The 19,651-nt window shown below is 40.0% G+C and overlaps 2 protein-coding genes and 1 long non-coding RNA gene across 3 annotated transcripts; 2 read left to right on the top strand and 1 right to left on the bottom strand.

Moving 5' to 3' along the window:
• Positions 1 to 1,671: 1,671 nt before the first annotated feature.
• On the top strand, positions 1,672 to 2,123 carry LOC129354924 (uncharacterized). Its single transcript, XR_008605211.1, has 3 exons — positions 1,672 to 1,776; positions 1,917 to 1,964; positions 2,066 to 2,123. It is a non-coding gene; the product is annotated as an uncharacterized LOC129354924 (long non-coding RNA).
• Positions 2,124 to 4,017: 1,894 nt separating this feature from the next.
• Positions 4,018 to 11,703, top strand: LOC129354892 (arf-GAP with coiled-coil, ANK repeat and PH domain-containing protein 1-like). The gene is made up of 6 exons (XM_055024437.1): positions 4,018 to 4,108; positions 4,217 to 4,395; positions 5,709 to 5,818; positions 8,280 to 8,390; positions 8,470 to 8,531; positions 11,496 to 11,703. The coding sequence occupies exons 2-6, from the start codon at positions 4,306 to 4,308 to the stop codon at positions 11,591 to 11,593; spliced, it is 471 nt and encodes a 156-aa protein (XP_054880412.1). The 5' UTR covers positions 4,018 to 4,108; positions 4,217 to 4,305; the 3' UTR covers positions 11,594 to 11,703.
• A 2,420-nt stretch (positions 11,704 to 14,123) lies between these two features.
• LOC129354891 (monocarboxylate transporter 13-like) lies at positions 14,124 to 18,755 on the bottom strand. The gene is given in 8 exon segments (XM_055024436.1): positions 14,124 to 14,362; positions 15,414 to 15,945; positions 16,540 to 16,796; positions 16,980 to 17,061; positions 17,064 to 17,125; positions 17,568 to 17,801; positions 18,415 to 18,469; positions 18,713 to 18,755. Coding segments are annotated over 6 exon segments (1,401 nt in total). The 5' UTR covers positions 17,797 to 17,801; positions 18,415 to 18,469; positions 18,713 to 18,755.
• Positions 18,756 to 19,651: the final 896 nt, after the last annotated feature.

The raw sequence follows: 19,651 nt of genomic DNA, 5'->3' as shown, positions 1-19,651 counted from the left end.
TAATGGCGGATTCTGGACTATGTCAACAAATATCCCAAGGTGTTTTTAAGCTCTAACAGTCATGAAGATGATGAAGTGTCTTCTGCAGTGCGAAGTGACTTTTACATTCTACAGCTTGCACAATCATTTTTCAATAAACATGGTCAAGATCCCTCCAAACATGAAATATATTCGACAAAAGATTCGTGAAGTTGGAAGGCTTTGCTGATCCTCCGGAATGAGTTTTCTATATACAACATTGAAGATGCTGTCAGGCCCTCAAACTTCCATGTACTTGTTCAAGCAGTCAAGAGAGTATCTGGCTTTGAAGAAGACAGTCATTCATATAAAACTCCTAGCCTTGCTTTGAAATTAGGACACTCGTTGCACAAGATCAGTGACCTTATATGCTGCACAGCTTTAGTATCAGGGAATGATGAGCTTAAAAATTCATGTCAGGCTTTCAATCACTTTATTCATCAAAGTGGTCAGAACTTGTTTCTCACAGAGCTTTAACAACCTTGAGTGACAAGCGCTTTAACAAGCCTTCCACGCTTCCCTTCACTGAGGATGTTCAGCGTCTTCACCAGCATTTGGAAAAGGTCGCAAATTTAGCATCTGACACTTTGAAAAAGTGATCCGTTACCACAAGCCTATAGGGAACTGTGCAGAAGTACATTGGCAAAAATCATTTTGTTCAACCGAAGACGAGGTGGAGAGGTTTCTAAAATGCAGCTGTCTGCCTTTCTAGAGAGGGACACACTCCCTTGCATAAAGATGTTGCAGTTGGTCTTACAGCATTTGAACAACAACTTTGTGCCCATTTCAGCAGGGTAGAAATAAAGGGGAAAAGGGGACGAAAAGTTGCTGTGCTTTTATCACCAGACATGGTTCAAGCCATCATCCAGCTCATTAGCAGAAGAAAGGAATGTGGAGTGCCAGACAAAAACACCTTCTTTTTGCTAGACCCAACTGTAACCCCTTACAGAGGACAAGACTGTCTGAGGTTTATGCAAATGACAGTGGTGCCCAAAACCCTGAACTTCTAAGATCAACGCAACTTCGCAAGCATGTTGCAACATTGTCCCAAGTGTTAAACCTACGAAATCACGAACTGGACCAAGTTGCAGACTTTCTGGGACATGATATACGTGTTCATAGAGAGTATTACAGGCTACCAGAGGCTACGACTCAACTGGCAAAAATTTCTAAATTGCTTCTGGCAATGGAAAGGGGGACTTTGGCAAAATCTGCAAGGCAAACACTGGAGGAGATCGAAATTGAAGGTACTTTCAAAATTCTATGTACTTGTTTGGTTAACGTTTTTATTTGTTACTGAACTGGTTTCGATTTTTCTTTTTTAGATGAGTTGGAACTGACTGACACTGAAAGTGGACAAAGTGAGGTGATTGTGACCCGTCCCCACTTGTAAATGATACTCAATGCTCTACAAATCAAGAATCTAATGAATCTTCTGGTGGTATGAATATCAATCATCATGCCTGATGTAATATTACATGTTTTTAAAATTAGACATTCAGGTGTGTTCTGTTTACTTATCCAATTACAGATGGTTTAGGAGAAGAGACATCACAAGGTACCTTGTTTTCTTTAAATTTTGATTACACATTGCTAGAAGATTTTGGCATTCTTAAGGTTTTTCTTTACCCTCCTTGACAACATTGTTGGAGTGTTTATGCTATATTCTAGGGAGAACATCCTCTATGCCATCTACTGAGAAGCCGTCAGGCACAGTAGAAGATATGACTACCTTAAAAACCCTCCCCCCACCTCACGGTTAATAATTTAGTTTCAATAACTTAACATAGTAATCATTGCACATTATAATATTGAGCTTTAATTTTGGCTAAAGGTTAGGTTTCTGTGCAGATAAGACTAATATAACAGACAACTGTTTTGTATTCTTAATTTGACAGGATGCAGAAAACCTCAATCTCCTGTTGAATTACCTGGGACCTCTTCTGGTATGACTTATTTCAATTAACCTTTCATTGGGCATTTAGTGACTTATTTTTAATTTTGTATCTTTTAATTGTTGACCTGAAGTATTACTAATGTATTGTAGGAAAGGGAACGGAGATTATTGCACCACCAACTGAAAAAACCTCAGAACCCCAAGATGGTATGACTGTCTTCCTATTCATAGTGGTTTTTTAACTAGTGGTACGGTTTAGAGATACTGTTTTAAGGCTCATCATAACATATTACAATAATTGAGTATTATCCTGAGCTTTAAAAAGACCAGTAAGAAACATGCAGAGAAGGGGTTGGGACTGTGCAATTTTTAAAAAATAAAGTGAAACAATCTTACAAAGTTAGTTGCTGATTATGATCAAGTAATAAATTGCTTAAAATCAGAATGGACAGGACAGAATCAATCAATCAATCAATAAAATTTATTTGTATAGCACATTTCAGGTACAAGATATTCCAAAGCGCTTTACATCATAAACAAAGTCATGCAACATAGAATAAAATACCAAGTGTTTTTTTTTTCTGTCACGGAATTTAAGCGCCTATTACGCCGGATGATATGAATGATAAGCATGACCTGGTTCTATAACAACAGGGTCATAAAGCTTGCAGCATAATATAAAATGAAGCTTTGAGTGATAGTTCATATTGACGTGCCAGGCCTGTAGCTTCATAATTTCTAAGTGTAATAAATAAAGTGTATCACAACTTGGTAATCAATTTAATAATTAAAAGAAAATTGGAGAAAAATAATTTTAGTGGATACATATAGGATTCATGTGGTGACTAAATGCACATTGAGAAATCTAATTGTCAAAGGGTTGTCTTAATGAAACAATAAACAGAACTGGAATGTAAAACTTTATCACAAGCATACTTTTATAGCAGATTCCTACATATGATTTATATTTTAAAGAGTAAAATTGTCTCTGTTTGTAGATTTCCTGAAAAGGACCATCTCGGAGAAATCAAAAACGGCCTGTCGCCTACAGAAATTGCAGCAGTGTTGAAACATTTTCAGAAACACATCGACACTGGAAGCTGGCAAATTAGTTGAAATTCAAACAGTGTCAACAGGCAGAAACATCCTGCTTTAATAAATCGCTCACTTCAGAACATAAGAGACTTTGTTAGAAATCGTGGTGTGTCCAAAAAGAAAAAAGAAAAAGCTAAAAATGTCAGAAAATCTTCAGCCTAGATGTTCTAAACAAAACCTTAAGAACGTTCAACCTTTTTTTGGGGTTTTTGCTTGTTTATTTTTGCAGTTTCTATAATGTGTTCTGATTTCTAAGTTGGTCCAAGACTGATGTTGTGTGAATAGACTGAACAAAACTTGAACTCTTAATCATTTTCAAAGTAATTCAGAAGATTGATTTTCAGGTTGATGAAAAAAGGCAATGCAAAATTGTTCTAGTAAGTCTGTCTAAGAGCTGTGTTTTGGTTTGCTCCCAAAAATAAAAATAGCAAAAGACAATGTCGTTTGTTTATTCCATTAATACATTTCATTTGTGTAGGTCTTGAACATTACCTTATTGGTAATGAACTAGCACTATATTGCTGACCAATATTTCTTCTTGATTTTTTCATATTTGGACTCAGATTGTTGTAGTCTGTGCCTGTGTTTATGACAAATGAACACTACCATTATTGCAGGGTGTGGATTAAATACCATTTTGATGCTCATTTTGGTACTTTAATATATTTTGGGGGACATTCTTTGAAGTCTTATTTAATTGTCCTTGGAATGCTCATTGGTACTTATAGTGTATCCTTATGCAAGAGGCGTGGCTTATCTATCTAATTATCTTTGTCCTGTTAATGTTGGAGAGTCCGGTCATTATATTTAGAGTTGTAGTGTGTATACGCAATTTTAACTGAGATCTTGTGAGTGGTTCATTGAAGATTTTGACACATTCAGCCGGTCTGTAGAGCAGTGGAAAGGGGTGCTCCTGTGTGTGTGGTTCGGTTGTTGTGTGGGGTGTGGTGTGTGTGTGTGTGTGTGTGTGTGTGTGTGTGTGTGTGTGTGTGTGTGTGTGGCAGCATGTGGGTTAAAACTGTTTCACTGCATCTGTCCGTCTCTCCTCAGGGCTGAGCCCCAACGACATCCTAAAGAACAACTCGAGCTCGCATAAAGGTGGGATCAAACAGATGAAATCAGTTTATGAAACCGCTCTGCTAAATGAAAGCTCCCACCGTTGCTAATAAAATGAATGAACATGAGTGGACTTCCTGTTGTCCTCAGATTGGGAACAAGACGAAGAAGAGGATCTCAGCGGCCTTCATCCCGGCGCGCTGTTGTACCGCTCTGCTGCGCTGCAGAACTTCCCCGTCATGGCGGACGCGCTGGCCCACGGAGCCGACGTCAACTGGGTGAACACGGGCGAGGATTCGAGCACACCTCTGATCCAGGCTGTGTCCGTGGTGAGGACAACACTTTTACTGCCCCCAACGTCCTCAGTCCTGGTGACACTTTGCTGTCATCGTCGACACCGGTCTTGATGTCCAGTTCTCAGGGCTCATGTCAACTTTTGGTAAAAGTTGACATGACATGTAGAAAAATCCACGAAAGACCTGAAACTGAACCCGAGAGAAGAAAAACTCTATGGAAATTACAGCTGTGGGGCTAAAAATAGCATCAGCATTTGCAACCCTGGTCAAAACAAGTCAGCTTTTCTTTTGTGGCACTAACTTAGTTTAGAAAAATCCAACATGTCACTCGAGTACACTTATTTGATGGAGGGGAAAAAAATCAACTTAACATAGTTATAGTCACTGTTATGATTATTTGCAATAATGTATTGATAAGTCTGTTCAGATGAACTAGACACCTGTAACTTCCTCTTTCCCCGGGTGGCCAACAACTTTAGCATTTTTTAAAATGGAAAATAAAAAAAAATGCCACTAAGAATAATGAGCAACTGTTGCCCCATTTTTCTCACCTAACAATATCCGTGTAAAGCTCTTTCTGTTGTTGTGAATCAGATAAAACACTGTAGAAAGCTACAGGTGGATGCTGCTGCAGGCCACCGCTCTGCTGCAGCAACATGTAAACAGACACTCCACGACTGTTTGCAGAAACGGCTTCCCAGTGAGATTTCCTGAGGTTTAACATGGTTACAACCTCATTAAAAAGACTTGTAAGGGTGTCAACATCTAAACATCCTCACTTTATAACTTAATCAGACTCACCATTTGGGTGTTTATCTGCATAAGTCTGGGATTCGCGCCAAGAAAATGGCAACTTGCTTCAACTTGCTCATAGCTGAAACCTGGAACTGTGGGAAATGATGACCCATATTTATTCAGCACATGCTATGAAGAGGCAAGTAAAAAAAAAAAAAAGAAAGTCACTACTGCCATTGTGACAAAAGATGGATTTGTTTTATGTTTTCCCACATTGTGGGAAATGTTTTATGTTGTGCTTCTGTGAATCACATCTACAAACTCTGTTATCTTTAATATATTTCAGTTTTCACTCAGGAAACAAGAGCAAATTATGTTGTTGTAATAGACTGCCAGTGACGCTAAACATTTCTCTTGAAAAAGCTCTGAGTTTAAAAAAAAGCCAGAAAACCTGTGAAAAAAAACCCAACTAAAATTTGACTCATTGGAAGAAAAACATAAAGAATCGGGAGAAAGTGTGTATCGATTTTACAGACAATTACAACTCTCAGACTGTCAGATTTTGGTACTCTTTGAGTCATTCTCTAACTTTCTGCTCGTGTTTGGACCAGAATGCTTTGGCAGCCTGTGAGTTCCTGCTGCAGAACGGCGCCAACGTCAACCAGGCGGACAGCAACGGGAGGAGGCCGCTGCACCACGCCACCATCCTGGGCCACACAGGGTACGACCGAACAGCCGACCCATCTCACTGCAGGATCCGTTTATTTAAAGGCTTTAAGCTGCATTTATTATTTTCAGCTTCAAGCTGGGAGGAAGAAACGTTTTAAACTGTGTAAAAGCATTTATGGGTAGAGGAAGTTTGTTGAACCTCTATCTCTGCGTTTCACTCTGACTAGTTTACTGGTTAGTTAATCTGGCAATGAACTAATCTTAATTCCTCCGGTGAAGTTCGGAGGAGTTAAAGGAAGCTCTGCTATGCTGAGCATTATTATTTTTATTTTTTATCTTAAGCTGCGTCTTCAGATATACATATTTGGGCAGGTGGTATTTAATACTGAATACTGAAACATTCAAGGAGTAAATCAAAACAACTAAAAACAAAGAGAATAACATTTAAAACTTCAGACATACATAATCATTACAACATTTACTCAGTTTTCTGAAGCAGCATTAAACCTCCGACCTTTAGCTTGTTGTGCTTCTTACTTGAAGCGATTCTCAAACACATGGTGAGATACGAAGATCTGCCTTTACAGAGAAGATTTTGATAGCTTATGAGCCTGAAGAAGTCTCTAGGAATGGAAATAAATCAATCTAATCCACAGAAAACATACTAAGTGGAGGATATTAAAAACAAATGCCGACACGTCCAGGTCTGGAAATCGGAGCAAAATTTCCACAACAGCAAGAGTCTGTCAGAAAACGCTAAACTGTCTTAACTTGACCTTCAGCAGCGTCTTGCTGCAGTAGATATGATGATGGATGACTTTACCGTCAGATAGAGACAGAACGAGATGAGGTTCTATGGGAGGAAGAACGAAACCTGAAGAAGAACAGGAAACCTCTGGAATATCGTTTATTGGACCGATGAGTCTGAAATGATTTTTTGGGACACTACAACAGAGGGCATGTCTGATTGTTTGTAAAAACAAAACAGATGCAGGTTCATGATCTGATTTCTCAGTTGCGTAAAAACTCTACAGACTCTGCGTTTCAGTGACGCCGTCTTCTTCTGACGTTTTGGTTTCTGACTTTCACCAGTGTTTGCATAGTTTCTGTTTTTGTGTTTTGCGTACGTTTGTTCTGAAAGTCCATCTTTTTAAAGCAGTTCTGTAAACTGCTGTGTGTTGTGGTTCCTGTTGTGGAAACACAAATAAAATGCAACTTCCTCCATTTTCCCTCTCGCAGCTCAAAAAGACAATGAAACGATTTGTTTCAGTGAACTGAAAGTAATTTCTTTTACAAAAAGCGTATTTCCCTACGTACGCCGCCACTCGCACTCGCACTTTACTTACACTTTTGTCAAAGATGTGGAGCAAGAATCTTTTTGCAATTCTAAACTGTAGAAGATGTTATGACATTTAGCCTGTTGGGAAACTGCGTCACCAACGTCTCAACTATTGGCACATGTGCTGCAAATGCACATAAACCACCTTTTGCCAGAGGAACGCTTAGTCAGCAGATGATATTCCTCATTTTGTTTTAAATAAGGCTCATCTGACCAATGCACTTGGATCCAGTGAAAGTCCCAGTGAAGCTAGGAAAACAAACTGATAACTGTTGTGGAGTCAATCTTCGCTCCTTCTCACTGTTCATCACAGAAAGATTTCAGCTTTGTTTGTTGCATCGTTTTTTGTTCTCACTGTATTTATACGAGGAAGTTTGCTTGGAGCAGCAGTTTTCTTTTCGTAGATTCTTGCAGCCGTTACCTTCTTTTTAAGGATCCACATATGTCTTTCACGAGACTTACCTGGATGGTATGTTCTGCTGTCTTTACCCTTTTGAAAAGTGGAAATGGGCCTCTTTGTGAGTCACAGCCTATGTTTCCCCAGGGGAAACATAGGCTTAGAAACAAAGTTCTTAGAAACTTTGTTCAACTAGTTCAGCATGAAATAAAAAAACAATATTTGACAGGAATGTTTGTAGTACTGATCATGACAGTGGAATAAAGTTGTTTATTTATATATATATATATATATATATATAAAATTTTTTTCAAGTAAAGTTTCCTTTTTTAAACTTCATTCCATGCTGCTTAATTATGCTCAACTTTAATCACTTTTTTTAGAATTGATTTTAATGTTTATTTCATTTAAGATTTAATAAGTTTGACAAACTTTTCATTTGTGCACAGAAAAAAAACACTTGATGTGTCAATTACATCATTTTTTATGATCTTACATTCAGACAAACCTTGAGTAATAACCCAAGTACACAAATTGAAGCTCTGTCACAAATCACCTGCCCATTTTTTCATATAGCTCAGGTTTGTATTGTGCAGGAAGAGGATGCAAGACTGTTGCATAAAAAATCTGAAACAATATGAGGAACTAGAATATGTTTAAATCCTGTTTTGATTTCTGCCAGATTAAAACCGTAAACCAGTCCGACGTGAACTACAGCCATGGCATCAGGCACAAATGCAAATATTCTTCTGTAATCTGCTTTTCTTGTTCGCCCAGGTTGGTTTGCCTGTTCCTGAAACGAGGAGCAGACTACAACGCACGAGACAAGAACGAGAAAGACCCCATAACCATCGCCGTGGACAATGCAAACGCAGACATCGTAACTCTGTAAGCACTCGTGGGAAGAGGAACTCTGCAGTCTAGCAGACAGACGCCGTTCTGACTGCGTCCTCTTCTTACCTTTCAGGCTGAGGATCGCCAAGATGAACAAAGAGATGCGGGAGATGGACGGAGCCTTCGGCCAATCAGGTCCGCTTCCAGCGGGGCAGGAATGCGGGGCGGTGGAGGGCGGGGCTAGAGGTGGACGGGGTCACGCCAGGAAGCGAATCCAGGCCAAAATGAATCAAATAAGCGACTGGGCTTTAGGAGGGGTGGAACGATTAGCAGAGCTGAAATCAGACCTTCAAACATGAAAAATGTAACAAAAAAATATTTATACTCAGAACAGGGAAGAGATAAAGGGAAAAGTAGGGGTCATATCCTAAGAAGATATGATTCACATTGTGAATATTAAAAGTGTTCACTTTCACTCTGCCATTAAAATGCCAGATTTTTGTGATATGAAACAGAAATGAATCATTCCAAACCTTCCCACCTTTGATTTGATGGATATTCTGTGCCTTATAATTAAAAAATAATCACTTGGTCGATGCAAAATGGAAAAGAAAAAAAAGTTGAAGTCTAGCAGTCTGTTTCTTTGGGGTCACACTAAATAAAGAGGCCATTTTTTCTGGACATCTGCCCATTTCAACCTTTTCCTTGCAGTAAAAAAAAATATTTTACATTTATTTTCTAGCACAGAATACAAATTCAAGTACTGTTTGTCCTCTAACTGTTAAAACAAGCTCCTGATTTATTCATGTCAGGAAAGACGAGAAGGGAAGTAATGCATTTTGTCTAAACCAGCCTTTACTACCCAAAGAGCCGTTTTGAACAGCGAATCAAAATTCATTCAGAGCCACAAATGTTACGTAACTTTTTGGGTAGGAATTAAATTGTAATTTCTATAGAACTGCTGTTTTATTTCCACTTGTAGGTTTTAAAATTAAGAAAAACATAATAATAATTTTAAAAAAGTGATACATTTTCTGGGATATTACTGGTGGAAATAATGAAAAAAAAAAATCCCATAGATTCTAACCTAAAGACAATCTAAAAAACACCTTTTGTCGTGGAAATTAATTGCAATCACTCCATGACAAAAGAGTAAAAACTACTAAAAACCTGGATTTGCTATTCGAATTAAAAACATTTAACACCATCTAGTCCCAAATGAAACCATACTTCCCACCGTTAAACACGGTGGCGGCAGCATCATGATTTGAGACAACACAGCCAAATAACCCAATCAAAAGGTGCTTCAACCAGGTTTTTTATTGCTTACATTTCCCACCCAACAGGCTGGTTTGTTATTTAGATTGTACACGATATGATGTCAAAGGAGTAAAAAGTTTTAAAATAACTCATAATTATTTCACATCACATGAACCTGGTGTTTTTTACATGAGTGCGTACTGTTCATATTCACACGAAATGCACATAGACACTTTGAAACAAAGCCTACAACAAAATGCTGAATGTGTTTTCAACATTTATAGCCGTGGTGTAATATACGACACACCTTTTCCAATAAGTTTGGATTTCGACATTTTCAAGACTTTCATCACCTGTAAATATGAGCATGGCTGTTCTCCCAGGTATCTAAGCTAAATTCAGGGTGCGGTTTTGTTTTTCCTACTATTCTGTGAATAGTGGCTTGGTTTACAATGTAATGTTAATATATTTATTAGCTCCTGTTAGTCAGTTTCCACGCCTCTACGGTCAGTTTGGGTGCATTTTGTCTCCACGGTCCGTTCCTCCATCACTGCTGTGGTCGGTGCGGTCCGCCTGCCTTCGCTCCCGTCTCCAGTGGGAAGTAGCGGGGTGGGGGTGTGTTTGCTCACCGAGGAGGAGAAATGTGAAACGTGTTTGTCTGCTGGTCAGTTTTTGAAGTGCTCTGCTTTGTTCACTGTCTGTCTTGTTGTGTGCTCTCCTCTGCCCGCTGAGATGTCCATCTGGTCTCAACTGCTTGCGCAGTGTGCCACCTGCAGAAACCTGAGAGGTAAATTGCATGTGCATGCCGTTCTGCGTGTGTGTGTGTTTGTGTCCGTTTGTTGTGCTGCATGCGTTGTGCTTCAGGGCTTCTGCTCGTCAAATGTGCTCTGGGGAATTCTTGGAGTTTATTTTTCTGTGCAAAAACAACTGGATTCATACAACAAGAAAGTAAATGTTCACACCCTGTGCTTTTCCACATGCCGTCATGTTAAGGACACACATTCACAGCATGGTTTTAAATAGAGCAACAAAAAGTTGTGCATAATTGTGAAGTGGAAGGAAAAGGAGACATTGTTTTCTACTATGTTTACAGACGAAGGTCTGAAAATGTTGCATGAGTTGGTATTGGTGTCTCTACCAGCGTAGCGACCAACTCGTCGTCTTTGCGAAACACAGAAACTCCAGCTCAGTCAGACTGGATAGAGACGGACCGTGAATTGGATTTATATTTGGGCTTTGACTAGGCCTTTACAACACACGAGTGGTCCTGGTAGAAACATTGTGGACGTCTAGGGTCCTGGAAAGGTGAATTTTACTTCTAATCTTTTGCTGCGTCACCTTGTTTTGTTTTTGCCATAAAGGTCACATTAGTGGAGAGCACAGCTAACAGTCGTCCTGTCAGCAGGTCATCTGTGGGAGTCTGTAGTTGCTACAGCGTTACCATGGACCTCTTGGCTGCAGCTCTGATTTAATGCCCCCCTTGCCCAGCCTGTTAGCTTAGCTGAACTGCTTCGTTTTTCTTGTCATATCTTTTTCATGTTCGATGATGCATTGCACAGAGCTCTGAAAGATGGTTACATTTTGAATATTTTTATAACTTTGTCGTATATTTTGGAGTATTAGAGTAAAGATACTTGAATGCAAATAAATCTTAACCTTTCAAAAATCCAGCTTCATTTCCTCTCTATTTACCAGTTATGCACTACTGGCAGTTTCTCTGTCACATTAATAAAATACCTGGAGGTTTGTTGTAGCAAAATGTGACAGCAATCCAGGGGTGTGAATACTTTTGCGGGGGATTGTACACTAAGAGCTGGGAGTTTCTGCACCTTTAAGAAATGTGAAGCTTCCAACCTTAAGGCTCATGTTGTTTTTTTTTTGTTTGTTTATATCTTCCAGGTGATGAAACGTACCAGGACATTTTCAGAGACTTTTCACACATGGCCTCTAATAACCCGGAGAAGCTCAGGCGCCGCAGTGCAGACCCTAAACCTTAACATCAACCCCCCCTCGCCTGTCCTTCTGTCCAGTTCCTCCTTTCACAGCCCTCAACCCAAACACACACTTTCTTTTTTTTACTTTTTACACAATGGAAACGATTGAGCTCTCAGACTTGCAAACATTTCCCTCTGGCTACCGTCCACATGTTGAGTTCAGCTGTTGCTGAAGGAACGTGTGGGCGGGTCCTGGATGCTCCCAACAAGGGAATGCTTTGTGTGATCACGTCAGCGCAGAACAATCGCGTCCAAGTGGAAACACTGGAGCAGCTTTATGAGTCCAGCATGAGGTGTTTCTATCCCCCGCAGAGCGACGCCGTCACTCTGCCAAGAGATCCTAATTAAAACCAGAAAATCTGATTTCTTCCCCCTTAAGTTTTGCTTCCCATCCCTCCTCTTCTAAAATGGGCTGTTTTTTATTATTATTATTATTATTCTTTTAATACTGACTTTTTAAAATGTTTGTTAAAGACAAAAATATTGCAAAAAGAGCATTTTTATTCCAGTAAAATACCATAAAATCTATACAGTTGGCAGATTTCAACTTTACAAAAGACAATATTTATGTGTATTTTGTCTACATCGTGTGACATCATCAAATTTGCATTTGACCAATAAACAAAACAGTGCAACCGTGCGTTTAGTGTGAGTGCTTTTCTTGTAGACGTCCACCAGAGGGCGACGAATCATAAGGCTGGGACAGACACAGTGACAAGGGAACCGATATTCACACAGATGACGTGATTAATCTGAGAGTCTGAGCAGCTTTGAATGCTTTATATAAAAATAAAAATGCCATTTTAGTTTATTAAAAAAAATATTCCTGCTCAGTAAAAAAAGTTTTCACCTGTAAACAGTTGCCTCATCACTGTTGAGTATTATCCAAAAGCCTGTTGCATTGCAGCAACCCTGCCAGTAAGCAGCAGTTCATGGTGACCCAGATGTTCACCCAGCTGTTCCCAAGGCCAAACATATTTGGTGCTACAAAGGCGTTCTTGGTTTATGGTTTACAGAGGTTCAAAGAGCACGTGCAAACAAGATGAACAGGTCATTGAGAAGAGCAGATGAGAAAATAATCTTGTGCTCCTGCAGAGAAACTTCTGACGAAACACCGAGTCGCTAACAGTGAGCAGAACTGACATTCATTCGCATGACTTGGTAATAATGTGGAGTCATCAAAGTGGAAAACTGCACCCCATTCCAGGTTCAAGAAACTACTTCCAATCTTCACAAAAAGTCATTTAGAACCTGAGATTCTGTCTTAAAGAGGCATTACAACTCAAAATACGGATATGATTGAGACCTTTTCATTGACGTTGTCTTTAACAACCAATTCGGCTTTAAATCAAATCTATAATGAAACACTCCTAAACACTCACAATTTGGATTTGTGACGTTTTTAGAAAAACCCTACAGATGTAGATAATCCCCACAGAGTTGTAATCCAGCCTTTATTACAGGCTGAATTTGTGTTAGTAATTATCAGGCAAACCAGGTTTAATAACCCAAGGATAAATCATGACAATGCAAAATTCAAATATGCAGCTCACTCAGACTTACAGAGCTGAGTCTGTTGAACATGTCAGTGGTTTGTTCTTAGTAAGTATATCGATTAGGAGGGTAACGCCATGAAACTGATGAGAACTGTTGGTAATAACCGTCCATCTGTTCAAAATGTTGAACCATGCACCGCTGTAATTCACTCATACTTAAAAATCAAAACAAAAATCTGGTTCTGTGAGATACAGCAGAATGACACAGGGAGTATGTAGATGGGCTGAAGAAAAGGAGACGCAAAAGACAAAACCAAGAAACCAGTTGACAACTTCAGTCAACTTTTAGAAAGCCACCCTCGTACCTGACATTGCAACATGGTAGGCTATGAAGACATGTCCTATGACCAAGGTGTCCCGCAAGACGCATCTGACGACGTGTAAAAGCAAAGAAGTTTGTCAAGACTTATCATCGTCATGTTAAGGGACCTGTCTTTTTAGCATTTGTAAGCTCAAATGACTGAACCAAAAACTTCCCGATGGTAATCTGAAGCTGATGAACCAAGTGTGGCTTTAAATGCAAGGCAATGATCAGAAACACACAACCAAGGAAACTCTCAGTCGGTCTCAGAGACGCCACCTGAGCTGTAAGCGTGGCTCAGTCAAACGTTTAACTTGAAATCAATTCAAGAAGCAAGGCTCAACCAAAACTTTAGGTTTTAAAGACAGATTGTGTGGAGGAAAACACCAGTGAACCATTTATGTGCTAACTTCAGTCGATTTCTTTGCATATGGGGATTTCGAGGGTTGCTACCGACATCTTTTGTATAATTTCCTGCTGATAGACTCAGAAACGAAATGTGTGTCAGCACTTATTGCCCCAACAATAGTTGCAGAACTGTTTTCTTGCTTCTTAATTTCTTTGTCAAGTATGGTAAAGATGCACGTTAATTGTGCATTGCTTTGGGTCTAATCCTGTGAGGTGTATTATTAACACCCATCTCACCTTTTGCAAACAAAAGACGTTCCCGATAAGATCACCTTTCTTTTGGTTCCACGGGTTGATAGTTGAGTTCAGACGAGCAGCCGTCCTTCTGTCCTAGCTCTAAATTCAAAGTCTCGCTCTTGTCAACGACGACGGGTCTCTGAGGAGATGGAGGCTCCACACAGGAGAAGTAGTGAGGCAGCGTGGTTATGGTCAAACTACCGAGGAGCACAAAAGAGCCGGCGACCACAAAGGAGGCCGTGTAGTTTCCTGTCACGTCTCTGAGCCAACCTGCAGCACAACACAATGGAGTCCATCAGAGCTTATCTGTCCCAGGGTGGAGTGGTTAATCAACATAATGCTTCAATGAATTTCAAACAAAGCTCCAATTTGAGAACTCTCTCTAAAAGTCAAGAGTACATGCTTATATATACGCATATCATCACTAATATTGACTTGTTTTGGGATTCAGAGCCATGATACCTTATATTATCACAACTATAAGTGAAAGTGAAACAGAGTCAGCAAGTTGAGCATGAACCTTTGAACTGTGCCGTCTCATCCTGCGTCGTGAAAACAGATTACACAAGATGCTTTCATAAAGAAATAGTTAAAACATCAAAAATTAGCTACTTAATAACTGTTGATCACGTGACTCGGGTGACTTGGAGAAAGTGCTTCGATGCAACAACAACAAAAAAACGCATCATCCTAGTGCAAAAAACTTTGATAACACTTTAGTTGACGGGGTGTCAACTTTGCACTCAGTAAATAATGACACTTCTAATGCACTTTCATTAGAAATACATTAAAATTATCAACTTTACACTGAAAGTGTCATTATTTAAGTGTTGACGCTTTGTGAAAACAGTCGTAAGCAGTTGTGAAGACTCCTTTATCTTCATGTCGGGTGTTATGTCACATTTACGACGGTTCTTATGCACACCCCTTCAAATGAAGTGTTACCAAAACTTTGAATTAGTAAAAAATGTTAGTTTTTTCGAAACTGGCCAGTTTCCAGTAAGCAAATTTATTTTTGTGATTTCAATTTGCGCAGTTCTGAAGTTAATAGAAACTCAGCTGATGTTTAGCTCTGTGCCATTAATTTGGTTTTAGCTGTGTCTCCTTTATGGTCAGACATTAAATGACCTGTTGCTGTGTTTACATGTATCTGTAACCACTGGCATTGACTGCCACACACTTTCTGTACTGTCTTTGCTTTCTTTCCGATAGAAATTAATGAGATCGTTATGCTCTGGCTGTCTGTGGACCTGTCTGTCTTGCTCGGTGGCTTGCGATGACAGTTGGTGTTAATTGTTGTAATGAATTGGTGAACTCTTACCTGACAGGGGAGTACCCAGCAGCCCTGCACAGCTCTCGATCAGCTGTAATAGCCCAAGGCCTCCCATCATGCGCTCCACGCCCATGATCATCGGCATCACAGCAAACACCATGGAGGTCAAAGCGCCGGAGCAGAAACCGTAGAGAAGGCTGATCACAATCATTACAGCATAGGAGCCCGTCAAGGAGCTGACGGGCAGCAGCATGATGAAGACTCCCGCCAAAGAAGTCCACAAGGTCAGCAGATGCAGCGCCCGAAAGCGCCCCAAGTCCGAGAACCAGCCTGACGCAATTCGGCCAAAAATGTCTGTGACGCCTGCAGCTGACACGATGAATGCCGCCCGGTACTCGGAGAAGCCCACCTGGCGGCTGTGGGCCACCAGGTGGAAATATGGCACAAAGTAGCCGAAGTTAAAAAGCGTTACACCTAAGGTGTAGGTGAGATAGGGCCTCTCGCAAAGCAATGACACCTCCAGGTAGGAGGAGACTCTCTGCAGGAGGTCAGGCCGTGATGATCTGCTCTGTGAGTCCACCTGCAGAGAAAAATAACTAATCACTGACAGAATTCTCCATTTTTACGCAGTTCTTCAATTAATGCAAACCTTCGGACAATAAATCTATGTGTGAACCAGAACCGCACAGCATGTGCGGTTCTGGTTCCACTTGTCAAGGCCAGCGAAGCTGGTTTGGTGACACGAACTCACTCACTCTTTGGTTACCTAGCAACAACTCACTCACTCTTCGGTTACCTAGCAACAACTTGTTGAATAACTTGTGCAGCAGCAGTTTCAGGTTTCACCAACATGTCTTCTATCTGCTTAAAAATAAAAACCAACGACTCTGAATGGAAACTGTGGATGAAACAGGAACGCTCACGGCGCCAGTTTGGCTTCATTTCAGATATTTAAAACAAGAAACTAATTCATAATTATCAATATCGACTGATATAAAATCCTTATATTGTGAGTTTTTGTCAGCCATATCGTCCAGCCCTACTTAACCTTTAAACACAACCCTACATATTGCTGTTCCTTTTGTGCTTATGAGCACAAAGGGAAAACTTGCTGTAATATTTTTATTTACTAACAAAATTTTATAGGTATCAAAAACCGGAAAACATTTCCTACCTTTGTTGAGGCTTTAGAGCGAAACTGTGGTCGGATAAGGGCTCCGCAGGCCATAATGTTGAGGCTGAGGCCCCCCAGGATGAGCAGGGCTCCGCGCCAGGCATACGTCTCCACTAGCAGCTGGAAAAGCGGGTTAAAAGCAAAGGAAGAAAGGCCGATGCTAGAGAAACCCAGTCCCACAGCCAGCGCTCGTCTACGAGTGAAGTTAGCCATGACTGTGGCCACCATGGGGGTGAAGACCAGCCCCCAACCCAAACCTGGAGGACAAAAGGCTAAATGAAGAAATAGAACTGTACTTTTTTCATCTAACCCTAAAAAAACACATGTAAACGGATTAATTCATTTATTCTGCAGAAATAAGTAAAAAAAAAAAAAAAAAAAAACTGGCCATTGACACCCGAGTACAGTGGTTTGAAAAGCTAACGCAAAACTAAGCTCACCTGTGATTACTCCCATAGTAAGGTACAGGTGAACCAGGCATGTGGCCTGTGAGGCAAGGATAAGTCCGAGTCCGGAAAAAAAAAACCTCCTGTCATCACAACCAGTCTGGTATTATATGCATTACATAGAGCTGCACCGAGCGGGCCTGCAAAAGAAAACACCACAAATTAATCCTTACTAAACAAATCAAACACAGGATGTTTTCCTTGGATTTGAGAAAATCAAGAGTTGACTCATTTCAGAAAAGACATGATAGAGTCGCAGTGAAATACTGCGACTCTATCATGTCACAGTATGACATGATAGAGTGTATAATGGATAGTATGTAGTATGATAGATAATATGTGCTCACATATTTAGAACACCTAAATATGTTTTCTAGAATACATGTTTGTTCTAGAACTGTACTTTTTGCACAATAGATACATTACTAATTTACCAAGTAGTAAGGTATTATATAACAGATCACAACATATTTTAGGGTTTTTCTTAGTATTTTAAGGAAATTGAGTGTCTTCTGACAGAGATTATTACAGTATTCTTTAATTATTTAAAGATAATAAGGTAGGGTTCAACATTAGACTCACTGAAGAACTGCTGCGCTGCCAAGCCGATAGATGAGATCCAGGAGATGGCCTGAGCGCTCTCCTCAAAGAACTGGACAAACTCCACAAAGAAGATCCCCAAACTGCGCATCAGTCCAAACACCAGGCTGGTACTGACGAACATCGCCACGACCAGCACCCAGCCCCAGCCTCCGTCTGGGCCCTCTGCTCCATCTCCCTGGCTCTGTGATTTCCGCTTTCTGTTGCTCATGTTATCTATACACATATAAATACATATTTATGTGTATATAAATATAAAATAAATAAAAGAGGGCTGTTAGAAGTGGACCTGTCAGACTCTGGAGAAGCAAAAGTGCGGAAAAAGACACAGATCTTTGCTGCGGTTGTCAAAGTGGTAATGATTAACCTCCAATGGGGCAATAAACTCTCCTGGTGTGGAGTATGTAGGACTAAGCTGCTTAACAAGTTGGCCTTCATTGACCTGATGTAGGTCAGAGGACACGAGAAGCTCCTCACATGTTGGTTATTGATTACAGATGGTGAACTGGTGTGCACAAGCAATAAGCTATTGCAATAAGTAATTGCAGTGTCACCAAAATGTCTAATTACACATCTCTCTGTAAAAAAGATAATAAAATAAAATACATGACAACTAATAAATAAAGCCAATCATCAGAAAGGTACATTTTCCTGGATTTACTAAAAGAAGATGCCAAGATCTCTGTCTACTGGAGTTAAACTATTTTGTAACTACTTTTTCAACCATTCTCAATATTTCTTTAGAGAGACTTCTTTGCCACAGGTAAGATCTAAATGTAAACATAAAGTTAAAGTTTGATTGTATCCTAAATCGTCCTGCCATACTCACCTCTCTCGTAAATGGACGTGACGTAACAACATGCGACCCCCTGCTGCTGTTGCCACTAGTTATAAAAACAAAACATATAGCCTGAAGCGTGTTTCAACACAGTTTAGCAGATTAAACGAAAGTACTTTTGACTTTTTCCGCCGTTATAACCGTTATAACCTCGGCGCCAAAAGTGGGGATGAAGGGGGGGAACTAATAGCTTCGTGTCATGTGACCCGGCCGGAGTGGACAGTCAGGACACCAACCGCCTGCTGTAAAAACTTATCCGAGGTGTCTGTGACTCGACTCAACTACTCACCCGGTGTGTCCGTCCGCTCCACGGCTCCTCATGGTCCACAGTGTCCCGGTTCAAACCAGAAAAGTGAAAGCATTAACTGGGTTCGCTCCAGCTGCTGAGTCTGCGCAGAGAACCACCAACAGGGACTCTGAGAAATGCAAGCATCCCACATCTCCTGTTGATTTCAAATAGAATTAAATATGGTCAAGGTGTGTAGTTGTTTAAAATGTTGGGTTTATTATTTTTTTTCTTATAACAACCTTGTAATCCACCGATTGGATTGTCCAGATGAGATTTTCTTTAGTTTTTGCTCTTGGTTTAGTTTCCATGATTGACACTAGAGGGAAGCAGCCTCCAGGTCTGGAAATCAGAAATGACTTGAGCCGCTCTGCTCAATTACAATCAAGCTTTAATCACATTCAGAAAGAATCCTACAACCATTGATTTATAGTGTGTATGGCCATATTGGGTTTAAAAATTTAAAAAAAAGCAAATAACAAAAATGTAATAAATTACTCAATAAATTAACTTTTTTTGAAAAATAAAGTTGATCTGTTAGCTGAAACTAAAAGTCAAATCAAGACACAAAACATGATCACCACTTTACACATATTCGAGTTCAACATTCGACTCTGGATTTTATTATCAAGACCAGTCAAGACTGCAACTGTGAAAATATTACTAAACTCACAGCATCACGTCCATACTGGCACAAAATAATGTTTTGCATCAACAATTTTGCTCCAAGTTTTGTCCTTCTCACTTCTGCTGATATTTCTTGTACAAAATGTTGAATAAATATCCATATTGTTCACATGTCACCTACAGACAGTCCTCCATCTCCAGTGTCCACTGGACTGTGGTTGCAATGTCATCAGTTCTTTGTTTGGGATTCCAATAGAAATGTTAAATAGCCTAAGAATCGTTTGACCGAGCCACAGATAGAACCCTAAATAACCT

This window comes from Poeciliopsis prolifica, unplaced genomic scaffold, assembly GCF_027474105.1.
Source record: "Poeciliopsis prolifica strain line A6 unplaced genomic scaffold, Auburn_PproV2 SCAFFOLD120, whole genome shotgun sequence".
NCBI lineage: Eukaryota > Metazoa > Chordata > Actinopteri > Cyprinodontiformes > Poeciliidae > Poeciliopsis > Poeciliopsis prolifica.
This window is presented reverse-complemented; position numbering and strand designations above follow the sequence as displayed.

Excerpts from the sequence above, each read along its gene's own strand:
- LOC129354892 (XM_055024437.1), top strand. The coding sequence starts at position 4,306 with ATGGCGGACGCGCTGGCCCACGGAGCCGACGTCAACTGGGTGAACACG. Across the intron at positions 5,819-8,279 it reads ACCATCCTGGGCCACACAGG|GTTGGTTTGCCTGTTCCTGA; the intron begins GTACGACCGAAC and ends TTGTTCGCCCAG. Across the intron at positions 8,532-11,495 it reads CGGAGCCTTCGGCCAATCAG|GTGATGAAACGTACCAGGAC; the intron begins GTCCGCTTCCAG and ends TATATCTTCCAG.